The 14705-nt window shown below is 34.3% G+C and overlaps 1 protein-coding gene across 1 annotated transcript in view; it reads left to right on the forward strand.

Moving 5' to 3' along the window:
• LEPR (leptin receptor) overlaps positions 1-14499 on the forward strand; it is a 90461-nt gene extending 75962 nt beyond the window's left edge. The window contains exons 17-19 of the mRNA XM_027771459.1: positions 622-727; positions 1718-1793; positions 13055-14499. Of these exons, the coding sequence (XP_027627260.1) occupies positions 622-727; positions 1718-1793; positions 13055-13882 (1010 nt within the window). The 3' untranslated portion in view covers positions 13883-14499. The remainder of the gene's footprint in view (positions 1-621; positions 728-1717; positions 1794-13054) is intronic.
• Positions 14500-14705: the final 206 nt, after the last annotated feature.

The raw sequence follows: 14705 nt of genomic DNA on the forward strand, positions 1-14705 counted from the left end.
TAACTCCAGCATGTTGATGGGAATCATGGGCCATAGAAATAAGTGTCATGAAGTGCAATCAAAGTAAGCCGAAGGCGCAGAGTTAAAATGTGGTGTTTCAACCAGGATGGCCAGAAGTGTTGTTTCCATGGAGGTGAGGTGTAAGTGAATTCCTGCAAGTACAGAAAGAGCATTTCAGGCAAAGGGGTAGTGTGTGCAAAGCCCCTGAACAGTGAATATGCTTGGTGATGCAAGAAATAGCAAGGCGTCAGTGTATCTGGTGTGAGTCAGATAAAGTTGGGAGGTTTCTAGGTCAGGATCTCCAGAAGGAGATACTGACATGGAGTCATCATAACAGCTTTACTTGGCACTTTGAAACATACAAACTAATGATCAGATAGAGAGGATTGGCAAATAATTTTGAAAAAAGGTTTTACTAAATTATAACTAGTATAATAATGAAAACAATAATAATTATTTCATCAATGTTATCACAACACGCTTATATCTTTTATAAAAATATTTCTCAAGGTAATATAGAGCTATGATGAAATCATAAAAAGTCTACTATAGTTTTGATATAGAAAGAAATTAATATTTGCTCAAGCTTCTGAGATATGTCAATTGTATTTCTTTTTTCAGATGATATTGAAAAACACCAGAATGATGCAGGTCTATATGTAATTGTGCCAATAATTATTTCCTCTTCTGTCTTATTGCTCGGAACATTGTTAATAGCACACCAAAGGTATTATGCTTGGCTTTAAGGATTTTTATGGCAAAAACCCTAGGTTTAAAGCCCAAATCAGGAATATTGAAGTATTCTAAATGTTTTCGTATGTATTCAGTATATATTTAAGATAGTTAAAATGGAAGAAAGGTCAAAAAATGATATCCCATTCTTTTAGGGAAATGTACATCTTAAGAAGAATTTATATATATATATATACACACACACACACATATACACAGAATGAAGAATTTATTCTATCTATCTATCTATCATCTATCTATCTATCTATCTATCTATCTATCTATCTATCTATCTATCTATCAATCTATCTATCTATCTATACACACACACATTCAGGAAATAACAGACCTATAACAAAACATTCTTGGCAATATGTTCTCATAGGTGGCAAAACGGCTTTCAGAGTTCTGAGTTGAGGACTCTGGTGAGGTGGATGTTTGGTGGTGTCCTGGAGCCGTCAGCTCTTTGATGTCAGCAGCAATGAGCTTTTCAGAACTCAGCCCTGCATGGCTCCAATCAGTCTGGATGTCAGTCAAATGGCCTTGCATGCCCTGAATGGTTCTGCAGGTGCCACATGACTCTTCTGACAAGTCCAGACTTTTGAGGTTGTTTTACACATGCCAAATCTCTGTAGCAACTTTTATCTTCTAGCAAAAAAGGAGAGGAGAGTTTAGAATTCGAATTTATCTGTTAGTCAAGTGAGTTGATGGGGCCATATTAAGTAAATTGTTTCTTATATCCCCTTAATGGCCATTTTTAATACCTTATTTTTTCTGATGAAAATCTATGCAAAGCGTTTAGCACAGTGCTTGACACAAGCTTTCAACAAGTGTTGGCTATTTTTATTATTACAATAATGATTAACTCAGGTCTAAATAGAAGTTTGGTGGAAATTTTTGTGGGACAGCATGTGAAAATGCATATTTTTGGCTGTTAACGTTTTCAGTATGAACGTTTTTTTGATACTTTGTTTATCCTTTGTAGAATGAAAAAGCTGTTTTGGGAAGATGTTCCAAATCCTAAGAATTGTTCCTGGGCACAAGGACTTAATTTTCAGAAGGTTACTTTTTTAATTTTTAAAAAATTTGCAATGCCATTTGACTTCTAGCGTTTTAAACATTTTTAAGTTTTAGTTGTTTTATTAAATTTATTTTTATGAGTCTGTTTATTATATACATTTAAGAACAGCTGGGTACAGAAATTTGAAATCAAGAGGAAAAAAATTCAACAGATAGTTTGTCATATAAGAATTGACAACATACTATCTTGCTTCTGTGTCTCAGCATATACCTAATAAAAAAAAATATGAGGAGATTAAGGATCAAATAGGGAAGAGAATGGATATGTGGGTATACTTTTCTGATATAACCTATATAATTAATCTCCATAATTCATTGGAGCAATTCAGAAATCATATAAATAATCTTGTCAATTACTGAAACCTGAAAAATGCAATTATCAAAATAAAACATAACTATGCAGAAAGTCCCGTACAACATAAAGTACTTTATGAGATAGCAACTATAATAACATCATCTGTACTTGTATAAGAGGATATTTTAGGAAGCCCTAGAGTTTAACAAATGTTTTATTAATTCCCGTAATTTCCCTTAAAATTATATTAGCTTTCTACCTATAAGATTGGAAAAATCAATAGTCGTCATGTCAAAAAAACATCATTTTTTAAGCTATAATTATTTGGAAGTTATTATGTAGTTTTAATGATTACAGCTTTATCATTAGTCACTTATTACAGTCTTCAGTGCTTTTCTTTGAGCTACAAGATAAAAATATAGTCTCCTTAAACTAGTGCTCAATGACCTCTCTACAGATCTAGTACCAGCCTGCATATTCATTATTTTCTGTTCCTGGGCCTTGGCTATGCCTTTACTGTTCCCCTCCACCTATAGAGAGCCTTTTTGTCAGTGAAGATCTTGCCCAAGAGTCTTCTTTCTCCCCAAACTTTCATTAATGGGCATAGTTCAGAAGAATTTCTACCCTACTTAAGTTCCTAGTGCGTTTTACTGTTTAGCTTGGTGTGAACAGTTCTCTGAGTTCACGTACTGTCTTTCATCCATCTCCAAATATTTGGAGAACTCCTTTGGTAGGTGCAACATATTAAAGTAGACTGCTGGTAAATAATAATGAGAGTGTCCATTTGTTATGTGCAAATCATTGAGATACATTCATTAAGACTTTTACTTAAATTCTTACTGCCTCAGCTTCCATTCCTACAAAATAAGCTTTAGCGTACTTACATTTTAGATTGTTTAACAGATTACGTAAGATGTTAGTTGTGACATGGCAAGGTCTCAAATATCAGTCATTATTTTATACTGTTATTTTATATATTTATATATTTGACATTATTATTATTTGTTTCTCTGAGGATCTGTATTATTACTGCATTAGGTAGAAGATAAAATGGAAGCTTACAATGTTTAGGTAAACTTCTTTTAAGAGCCAGGCAGGCTTATTGATATATCTGACTTTAGAACAGCTGTAATAGTGGCTGTTCTCTATAGCACTGGCTTTCTTTTTTTTTCTTTCTTTTTTTCATTATTTATTTATTTATTTATTTATTTATTTTTGACCATTATCCATGTCGAAAAATACATGTTACCTTCCACCCTGGCACATGCCTAGTAGATATGCAAAGCTGACACAAAATAAGAACAAAATAGTTTTGCTGTTTGCTTGAAATAGAATGTCTTCAAAATTCTACTTCATTTGTTAGAAATGCTGCTTGTGACTCACTAAACCGATTTCACACTATTTGAATGGTCTACAATTTGTGTTTCCAAACACACTGCTGTACATCTTTTTTTTTTTTATTTTTGCTATAGGGTGCATGCACTCACCAGAGAGACAGACAGAGACAGAGAGAAAGAAAATGCGAAATCACCCCTCAGAGGGGATGGACACCCTGCAATCCCTTCTCCTCCATTCTCCTCTCGGGATCTTGGGCACACATGCACATGCGCCCGGCGTGAGTTTAAGCCACCGGGTCTGGGACTCGAACCCCGGTCGACTACATGGGAGTACAGTGACATAGCCATTACACTAACTGCTGGTCCCTGTACATTTTATCAGTGAATGAGTAAACAAATAAGTACTGTCGTAGAAAGAACAAGAAGAGAGATCGAATGATAATCTTTCAGTGGAAGAAGAAATACCCTCTCTTCAGAAGAGTTGGCAGTGTAGTTTTACATGTAAATTCTTTTTTTATAGAGACTTCATGTTGCCTGAGTCTAACCAATAATTGCCTATATACTTCTCAGTTGTTCTGTTCCTCACTTTAAGCTATGGTCTTCTTTCATTAAAATATAGTTGTTGATTTTTTCAATTAATAAAATACTTATTTCTCTTCCTTTTCATTATGAATGAATACAATATTTCTTGTAGTTACAGTGATTTTTAAGGTGCACTTATGTACATGCACATATTAATGACATAAATGAAAGAGTCTTCAAAAAGTTCATGGCAAATGTGTGCCATAAAAAACTATGTGTGGAGGTCAGTAGGTAGCATGGAGGTGAAGGTGCTGGACTCCCAAATGGCTGACCACAGTTCAAGTCCCGGACCTGGTGGCTTGAACATCTTGCTGAGTGCATGTGCGTGTATGCCCAAAATCCTGACAGGAGAATGGAGGAGAAGGGATTGTGATGTGTCTATCCCCCCAGGGAGTAATTTACCACTTTCCCTATCTCTGTCTCTGTCTAGCCAGAGTATGCACCCTATCACAAAAATCTAAACAAAAACAAGCGAAAAAAACCCCAAACATACCTCCTCCCAAACCATAAATAAAAGCCTACCCATGGATTTCATTTTTTTTTTTGCATTAAACTCACAGTATAATTCCACTTTTCATGAACTTTTTGAAGTACCTGTGTGTGTGTGTGTGTGTGTGTGTGTGTGTTATGTGAGTGTACGTGTATGTGTTTTATTCATGTATAGTTATTCTGTTGCTAGAAAATGGAAGAACAGATTTTTAACAAATCTCCTTACTATCTAAGAAATAAAACTGCAGGGTCAGAAAAGAGTGTCTGGGTTGAAAGCAGAATGGGAAGAGCTTGTCTCCGTTTGCTCTCTAAAACAGTTTATTCTCTTTTTAAAATTTATCGTATTCACTTCACCCATTTAGAATATTATTGAATAAATATCCTATATTAGTCACTGCGCTAATGTAATGCCTGGTGTTCTAACGATGAGAAAAGCACTGTGCACACATGGAATGTACAGTCTACTGGGAAAATATGCATTAATTAATACATCAAGGAGTGAATCTGGCAAGCTCTATGTTGCCAAAGAAGGCGACTCAGAGCGATAAGACCTCATAATGAAGGGCTGTCTGACTTGTGTGGTAGAGGTGAGTGTGTGAGCAGCTGAAGTTGGGAAAGTGACACCTGAGCCAAGATCTGGCCGACACTTCGTGCTTCATTAGCTCGTGGGGAGATGTCAAGTCCAGGAAAGAGCACCCGCAAATACAGTCAGGTAGTAGGAAGGCCCAGAGCTCGTTCACGTGGGAAACAGAGACTACAAGACAGAGTGGCTGACAGAAGTTTTTTCTTAAATGGGAGATTTTTGGTCAAAAAAGTTGAGTGACTGCTCAGATAGAAAATTTAATACTTTGCTATGTGAGTATCAATTCAGGGAATGACCATCTCTGCCTATTCAGAGTATTAAGTTCTGAACTCTTACCTATGAGCCACCATGAAAATGGTTTCAAAGTGTTTACCAAGGCAGGGACACTGTCGGATGGGCTTCAGCAAAATAGTTTGAACCTGTACCAGATGACTTCTCTTTCCAGAAATGCCTGGCACAACGGAACTGTTGGGTCGATGTGGCTTGAATCAGAAAAATTTGTAGTCTGTGGGCTACCGCCTTTGTCTCACCTACCCTTTCTGAAGATGAGCCATAGCAGAGCATCTGCAAGTAGATTCAGATAGCATTCTTTTTCTTTTCTTTTCTTTTTTTTTTTTCAGTTTCTGGTAAATGAAAGAAATATCAAGTGTTTTAAAAGAATTTTTATTTATTTATTTATTTATTTTGGAGAAGTTTTTGCTATAGGGCACATGCACTCACCAAAAAGACAGAAAGAGACAGAGAGACAGAACGTGAGAAATCACCCCCCAGGGGGGATGGCCATGCCACAATCCCTTCTCCTCTATTCTCCTCTTGGGATCTTGGGCATGCACGCACATGCGCCCAACATGAGTTTAAGCCAGCAGGTCTGACACTCAAACCGCGGTCGACTACATGGGAGTCCAGCAACATACTCTAACTGCTGGTCCCAAGAATTATTTTATTTAATTGTATTCATTTTTCTTTAACTTGATCAGAGAGAGACAGAGAGAGAAAGAGAGAGAGAGAGAGAGAGAGAGAGAGAGAGAGAAAGTGAGGAAGCTAGTCACTAGCTCCGGGACTCAAACTGCAGTCAATCATAACTACCCACACCATCTGTTGGCCCCAAAATATGAAGCATTTTTAAGATGCAATGGGTGTGAATGTTCTTACTTGTAAGACTCATTGTTCTTTCCCTTTTTAACCTCTGTAGATTTTTTACTATAATATTTTTAAAGCATAACTAACCAGCAAGATGCTTAGTTTATTACTAGAGCTTAACAGATACACAATAAAAGTTATTAGGAATAAATCAAGTTTTAGAATATAATAGGAGCCTTTAAAGAGTGATAAATACAAATTGAAAGATTTTATTAATGATAATATTCTAAAACTCAGTAACTTTTTATGTCTAGTCTTCTGCTTTGATCAAAGTAGCTAAAATGGACTTTTTAAAGGAAAAATAATAGAGTATAACTCACTTTATTATCCTAAATAGGAAAAGGCAAATTTATTGTCTGCCTTATGCTTTTATTTCAAATCATTTTGTTTCTTTATTAGGTGTAATAGCCCTCTGTTTTCTGGTGACAAAACTGAGGGTCACAGTGATTAGTAGCTTGGCTTGAGCACCCCTCCCATAAATATAAAAACCTGGATTCATACCTACAGTAGACCCATATGCTTCAAACTAATACTCTCGGCATCAATTCTATATGAACAATGTATTCCCTAATATCTTTTTAGACCCAATAGAAATGAAATATCCACAGAAAAACTTGTACATGAATATTCATAGCAGCATTATTCATAATAGTAAAAACATGGGAGCCCAAACATTGAATGAATAAACAAAATATAGCATATCTAATTTTAAAACAAAAAGAATAAAACAAAGGAGAAAGGCCAAGAGAGTCCATTATTACAAAGAAAAGAGATCAAGGGAACCTATCATTTTTAAAAAAATTCAAGTTAATATACAGTATTGTTAAAAGGGAATTTAAAATTTTTTTTTTTGGAAAGGTTTTTGCTAGAGGGTGTGTGCGCTCCCCAGAAAGACAGAGACAGAGAGAGACAGAAAGCGAGAAATCACCCCTCAGGGGAGATGGCCACACCGCAATCCCTTCTCCTCTATTCTCCTCTCAGTATCTTGGGCATGCACACACACACGCCTGGTATGAGTTTAAGCCACCAGGTCCCGGACTCGAACTGTGGTCAGCTACATGGCAGTTCAGCAACATAGCCATTATGCTAACAGCTGGTCCCGGAATTTTAACTTTTTAAGCAAAATATTTTCCTTAATTGGTTCTCCAGGTTCAGATATTTTTGAATGTTATTATGAAAGTTTTTTATGCTTGAAATTCCTGAAGATCCAACTTGAGTTTTTAAAATCTTCCCTAAAATTAATCTGTTCTACTTTTGAAATTATTATTCTCTTTCCATTTGGTTGATATTAAATCTAAATTCATATCAAATCTCCAAATATACAAATCAAGACAAAAAGTCATTATTTTGAGATCTCTTCAAAAAAGCTTGATTTAAAACTATTTTATGCCAATATTATTACTAACAATAGAATAGTACCATATATGATTAAAAGTAAGCTGGCCAATATAATTTATCCCAGGTCTTCCTTTTGCATGTTTCTTTTTTAAATATTATTTTTTCAGATAATTTAAATAAAATAGAATGTGATGAAAACATCTGTATATTCATACATGATAAATTTTTCCATATTTGCCTCATTTTCTTTAATAAAAACTACAGATCAAGCTTGTTCTGCTTCTTTCCCTTCCTACCTATTTCCAATTTCACTTTCCCTTCTTAGAGAGACTTACTTTCAAGAATATAGCATGTGCTTATTTAATTGTGCTTTTACTTTTTCTTGCATATGTGTATTCATGACCAATGAATAGTAACCCTTTGGAATGTTATTCACATTAATATGAATATACTTTTAAAAGCTTGTAGAAAATTGAAGTAAAAGTTTATTTTGTGCAAACAAATTTGAAACCTGTGTATACTTTTTCATAATATTCATTTTTTTCTTGAACATTCTGAGGATTCTACATATACCTTCCATATTATCCCCAAACTATTTTTTCTCTCAGAATTGTTTTTTGAGATTTGTTTATGTTGATATAACTAACATAGTTCATCCATTTGGACTGGACCATAGTATTCTATTTTATGAATTAGTACATTTTATTTATCCATTCTTTTCCTGGATATTTAGGATGTACAAGCATTTCCATTCTAGTTTTTGCAAATGATGCTTCAGGAAGCATGGTTACATGTTTCTTTGTCTTCTAATGTATATGTCTTGGTATTTCCCATTATTTTACACATTTTTTTTGAAAGAAATGCATACATGTGGTGAAGTGACTATTAATAGTATGGAAGAAGATTATTGAGCAGTATAATCTCCTACTCCTCCCCTCCCGACCCTTAGTCTTGCTTTCCAAATGCCACTACGCTTAATTGTCTGGCTTTTAATTTTTTGAGCAGGTCACCTTTATATTTCTAGAAATAATATGCCTAAGGCATCTCTGGAATGTAGACATTGGGTATTGATTTCTGGCCATCAGGAAGATTTACTCATACTTCTCATCTCCCTTCCTCAAAATCCCAGCATGATATTCTCTTGTTTCTCTTTTTTCAACTTCTTGAGTAATCACCTCTGAAACCTCAGAAAAATCTACTTAAGTGTCCATTTTTGTTCTTTTGAATACTGACTATTTCTATTAAGCTCCCCAGCTTAATTTTTTTTTTATCACCTCTGAAACCTCAGAGAAATCTACTTAAGTGTCCATTTTTGTTCTTTTGAATACTGACTATTTCTGGGAGCTCCCCAGCTTAATTTTTTTTTTTTTTGTAAAATAAGGACTTTCACACTCTTACCTTTTTCTCTATTTCTTCCTCCTCTTTCTAATCTGAGTAAACTATTACTTTACACTTTGACCTAAATCAGAGTTGATAACAAGTTCTGTGCTATAATTTGTCTTTGGTTCCATTACAAAAATATAGGAAAGCCATAAATTTAATTTACCTTGTTACAATTTGTAAGTATTATTTGTTGTTAAACCAAATAATGCTATTATACTTCTTTCTAGAATGGCCTTGCTCCTGGCTCAAAGAGCTGGTGCATTTTTGAGTTAGAAATTTTACTTAGAAGTAGACATCTCCCCTATGCACTGAAGCGCGTATTACTGGACCTAGAAGTGTATATATCAGCCTGCTAAAATATGACTTCAGTTTTATTTTCTTGCTCTAGATAACTCTCCGATTATAAGGAATCAGGGAGAGTATGAATTGATTAGTTTGACTTTATCAGAGCAAATAGTAAAAGGAAAACAAAGAACATGTTCTACCTGTTTGTGTTTAGAACCTCTTTCATCTTCCATCGTGTTATAGAAATATTGTTGGACTAGAAATAAGAACTAAGTCAGGGTACTCACTTTATTAGCTATATCTGAAAAAGGGAACATACACCAACTGAACTTTTTTTCTACATTAAAAAAAAAAAGCCCATGATAAGGATTCTGTGATTTTATTCTTCCCTATTTCAGCTCTTCTTTGTCTTTAGATTTCACTCTTTAACTCTTACTTGTTCCTGTTCCAAACTCTTCAATAGCACTGTTGTTCTTCATCTCCCTTTCATTTTTGCAGCTCTTAGTCATCTTTTATCTATTTTTAAAATTCCTTTATAGATTCTCTCTATCGTTTTTAGTTCTCTATGGTTTTTCTGTTTCTGTGATAATTAAAATTACTCTTAGAGCATGATATTAAAGCATCCATGAAGAAAATGGAAGAAACCACCGAAGTTCAAAATTTTACCCTTTCCTAAATGGTTGTTTTACTATAACATAACACAGCAATTTATAGTCTAGAACCCATGACTGACAAAAAAGTTTTTGAATTCTTTTATCTTTTGCCTTCTGAGTGGTTTTTTTATTTTGCTTTCCTATTTTATTTTATTTAAACAGAGAACGGACATTCTTTGAAGTATAATCATGATCACTACAGATGAACCCAAAGTGCCAACTTCCCAAAAGGCCATAGAGTATTAGAAGATTTTTACATTTTGAAGAAGGGGAGCAAATCCAAAACAATTTTGGTTAAACTCTTGAGAACTAACCTGTAGTGGATTTTGTTGATTTAGAATTTAAAAATAGATGTGTAAATTTGGGGTCAAGATACAGATTTGAGTCCAGCTCAGTTTGGATATATGGTTTGTTTTCAGGACATCTAAAGTTTAAAAGTAATATTCATGTTTTCTGGCTTTTGACTGATAAATTTTGAGGGCATAAAACATTTTTAAAAATTGTAAGTGTTGCTACTGTTACTTATTTATTCTATATGTCATCAATATAGAGTTGGCAATGCTGTAACTGCAACTTCTGGCTCAAAGTTCTACAAATACAGTAATTAAGAGCAGAGTGCAGTGAAAATATTTCTATTTTTATGTCCACATTTTTCTATCTTAGATTCCTTTATAGATACTTCTACCTATAAATTAACCTACTTGGTGTTCTGTTGAATGCATTGTAGCTTTTTTGTATCTACCTTGGCCAATGTAGAAATTTCAGTATTCAGTAAATTTGAAAATGGTTCAAGTGCTAACTCCCATTCCAGCTCAAAGAAAATCAGAAGTTGTGGTTTGTGCTGGTCCCAGGCCAGTGGAAGTTGTCGTTCACAACAGCATGACCCTACGTGCCCAGGTCAGATTGACCAGGTCAGAGAACACCAGCCTGCAGTCTTGCTTAAATCTAATTTGTTTTCACTGAATCATCTAAGACTTCTGGCAGCCAGGGCAGTGGGCCATGATACAGGAAAGGGAGACTCTTTGGAGCTTTTACAAATCGTTTGTGGTGAGGACAGAACTTTTTTACCTGAAAAAAGACCATTGGCTAGTTCTATGAATTTAGCATACAACTGTGTGGAGTTGCTCACAGTCAAACTAAACCAAAGCCCAAAGCCTCTGTTTGATGAACCCAAATAATATTCAAATTAAAGATTATGTATGGATCACTTAGATTTTATTCCTAGTTTTACTTGAATGTAAAAAAAAATCCCAGCAAAAATAGGAAAAACATGTTTTCTCGCCTTCACTGACTATTAACAGATGTCGCTGGAACATAAAATCTAGTGTGAAATTATAAAAGGATATTTTAAATTCCTATCAACTAAAGACATATTTAATACATGTCCAAGTTACTCTAAAATCTCAAGGAAAAATTAGACGCATATAGTGAAATAATTTTATATGAATATACATTACAAAGTTTTGTGACCTCTTGATAAACTGTATTTCAATAAGCTATGGGTATGTGATTTATTATTATAATGAACTCTTCTATTTTAATACATTTGAAGATTTGTGGCATATGTGGTTTAAACACTTAGTTCTCAATGATGAGGTTTCTGAGAGCATGAAATACATCAAACACATCATATATGAGCTTCTCTGCATCCTACAGGTTGTTTTTTTTTTTTTTTAAATTGATAGCATCTAACTTTTTTATTTGGCAATCTTAATTTCTAGGTTTGTTTACATTTTAAGACAATTCCATGCATTTGTAATGGGAACCTTAAGGAAAAAACAAAATGAGCAAGAAAATAGTTGAAGGAAATCATTAATCTATAGATTACTATCAGAAAAAAATAAGCTTAGGAACAATTTTCTTTCTATATTATGTTTATAGAATAACTGAAACGTTATATTAACACAGTGTTTATCATTATCCAGTATCTTAATACCTATATAAATCTATTCAATTATTATATTTTGTGTTTGGTATGATTATTCTTTTATGGTTTTAATCGCTAATGTATTTCAGTTAAGAATTCAAAGGTATGACAAGTATTAATTTTATGTGGAATATACTTGCCATTATACAGAACTGCTGGGTATATCATTATTTCAAACAATAAATCTGATGTGTTATTAGTTTAAAAATTATAAAGCATAGAAGTTAAATCCCATGTGTAACATACAAACTGAACATACCTTCTATAGCACTTAATTTTTTGTGTTAATTTTTCAATGTGATGTATCCACGGTATTCTTTATTTTGCCTCTATGTTTCCATGTGTTTACATTGTACAAACTGAGCTTTTTGCATATAGACTCTTGATTTGTAGCTGCTTGGCAGAAGTTTTGTTGTGATGTATCTATCATTCCTATAAAAAATATAATGTACATTTGTCTTGTGTATTTGTTTTCATTCCACTTGTCTTATAGTATATATTTTTTCATAGTATATATTTTTATATAAAGTTATTCAAAAGGAATAGTAATTTAAAAGTCTGTGATCACCTTTCATCATTGTCATTATTTTCAACACATAGGTATTATGAGTTTTATTTTTAGATAGTTCCAAGCAGATTCTCAGTATGACCTAAGGCAGATAAGTTCTTACTAATCACAACTATTTTACCTTCATATCACATCTTGCATCACAAAATACTTATTTTATGTATCTTGGACAAGTTGTTTTACTCATTTGATTTTATTTCAATCTACTTTTCCAATCAGAGTTAAAAGTTTCAGTTTTGGAAATGAAATTTGCTATAAAAAACTAAGCATTCCTTACAAGGTAACATTTTCCAATTATAGTAACCAATCTTTATTGAGAGCTTGGTGCTTGTAGACAGTTTCTCATTTATTTCTAGAAGTAACACCACTAAGCAAGTATGGAACACATTTTACAGATGGAGAAACTGAGGTGCAAAAAGGTTAATGTACTTGTTTATAGTCATAGAACAACTCAAGCCCAAGTCTATCTTGTCCCACTTTTAAACAATTTCTTAAACTACCTAGCCCCTAAGATTTTGCATATATCTGTTTTAGTCCAAAATAAGTTAATTCGTGACTTACTGTTGTCCCTTATTATTAACCTTACCCACTGCCATTCCTGCAAACATAATGAAGCAAACATTTTCATATAATTGAGCCTTAAAATGTGTCTTTTCTTTTAGCCAGAAACATTTGAGCATCTTTTTATCAAGCATACAGAATCAGTGACATTTGGTCCTCTTCATTTGGAGCCTGAAACTATTTCAGAAGATATCAGGGTTGATACATCAAGGACAAATAAAGATAAGACGGTGCCAACGACTGTGGTCTCTCTACTTTCTACCACTCCAGATCTTGAAAAGGGTTCTATGTGTGGTAGGAGCCAGTGCAACAGTGCTCACTTCTCTGAGTCTGAGAACACCAAGGCAACCTGTGAGGATGAAAGCCGGACACAACCTTCAGTTAAATATGCCACACTGGTCAGCAACTCTAAGTCAAGCGACAGCGATGAAGAGTCGAGGCTCATAAGTAGTTCAGTCAGCAAGTGCTTCTCTAGCAGTAATTCTCCACTGAAGGATTCTTTTTCTAATAGCTCATGGGAGGTAGAGACCCAAGCATTTTTTATATTATCAGGTCAGCATTCCAACATAGTTCCACCACACCTTACATTCTCAGAAGGACTGGATGAACTTCTGAAACTGGAGGGAAATTTTCCTGAAGAAAATAATGGTGAAAAGTCTGTCTATTACTTAGGAGTCACCTCAATCAAAAAAAGAGAGAGTAGTGTGTTTCTGACGGACGAGTCAGGAGTGTTGTGCCCATTTCCGGCCCATTGTTTATTCACTGACATTGGAATCCTCCCAGATAGTTGCTCCCACTTTGTAGAAAATAATTTCAACTTAGGAACTTCTGGCAAGAAGACTTTCGTATCGTACATGCCTCAGTTTCAAACTTGTTCCACTCAGACTCATAAAATAATGGAAAATAAGATGTGTGACCTAACCGTGTAATTTTATTCAAGAAACCTTCAGATTTGTGTTATAACAGATCATATTAAGTGTAATAGATTCTTTTATAGTTGTGGATGGGGGAGAGAGAGAAGAAAACCATCAGGGTCAAATTGGAAAATGATTGTTTCAAAATGAATAGACTCTCAGAAATGTAGACAGCGATGTGAGAAAACCTGCTTGAGCCTAGCAAGGTAGACAGACTCTTCTAATGGTTCTGTTCACAAACTGTCATGGGAAAGTCTCTTGTTTCCAGCTAGAAATAAACCCAACAAATATTATCTTTTGTGAACATTAGACCTGTACAGAAAGAACTAATCTTTTGCATTACACCTTTATCTGAAAGAAGGCTTCAAACTAATATTTGTGGTAATTGTTGTTTCAGAGGTGTCTTTGTTTTGAGTTTTTGTTTTACACTGATTCACACATGCACACAAATTTACACGTAATAGGTATCCCTGTGCATTTTGAAAATGTGTGATGTGTTTGTATTTTGTAGTACCAGACTGTGTGGTAAGTAGACACTTCACTAAATGTTGAAGATAGACAAGTTAACCCTGGTAAGAGGTTATACTGTGAAGACTAGCAAGGAAGCCAATCACTATGTAACAAACCCAAGATCCTGACCATAGAATGAAGCCGCCTATTGCAGTGGCAATACCAGTGTTTGGATATCAACATAAGCACTTACAAAATCGTAAGGTCTGTTTTAACTCTTTCTAAGATGGATGGAAACAGTATTCTGATATAGTGAGATTGCCAGATCTCTGGAGTCACTGTCATCTCCCATACCCACTTGCAAGACATTATTTTTTTCCCACCTGCT

Source organism: Tupaia chinensis, unplaced genomic scaffold, assembly GCF_000334495.1.
Source record: "Tupaia chinensis unplaced genomic scaffold, TupChi_1.0 Scaffold000215_1, whole genome shotgun sequence".
NCBI lineage: Eukaryota > Metazoa > Chordata > Mammalia > Scandentia > Tupaiidae > Tupaia > Tupaia belangeri.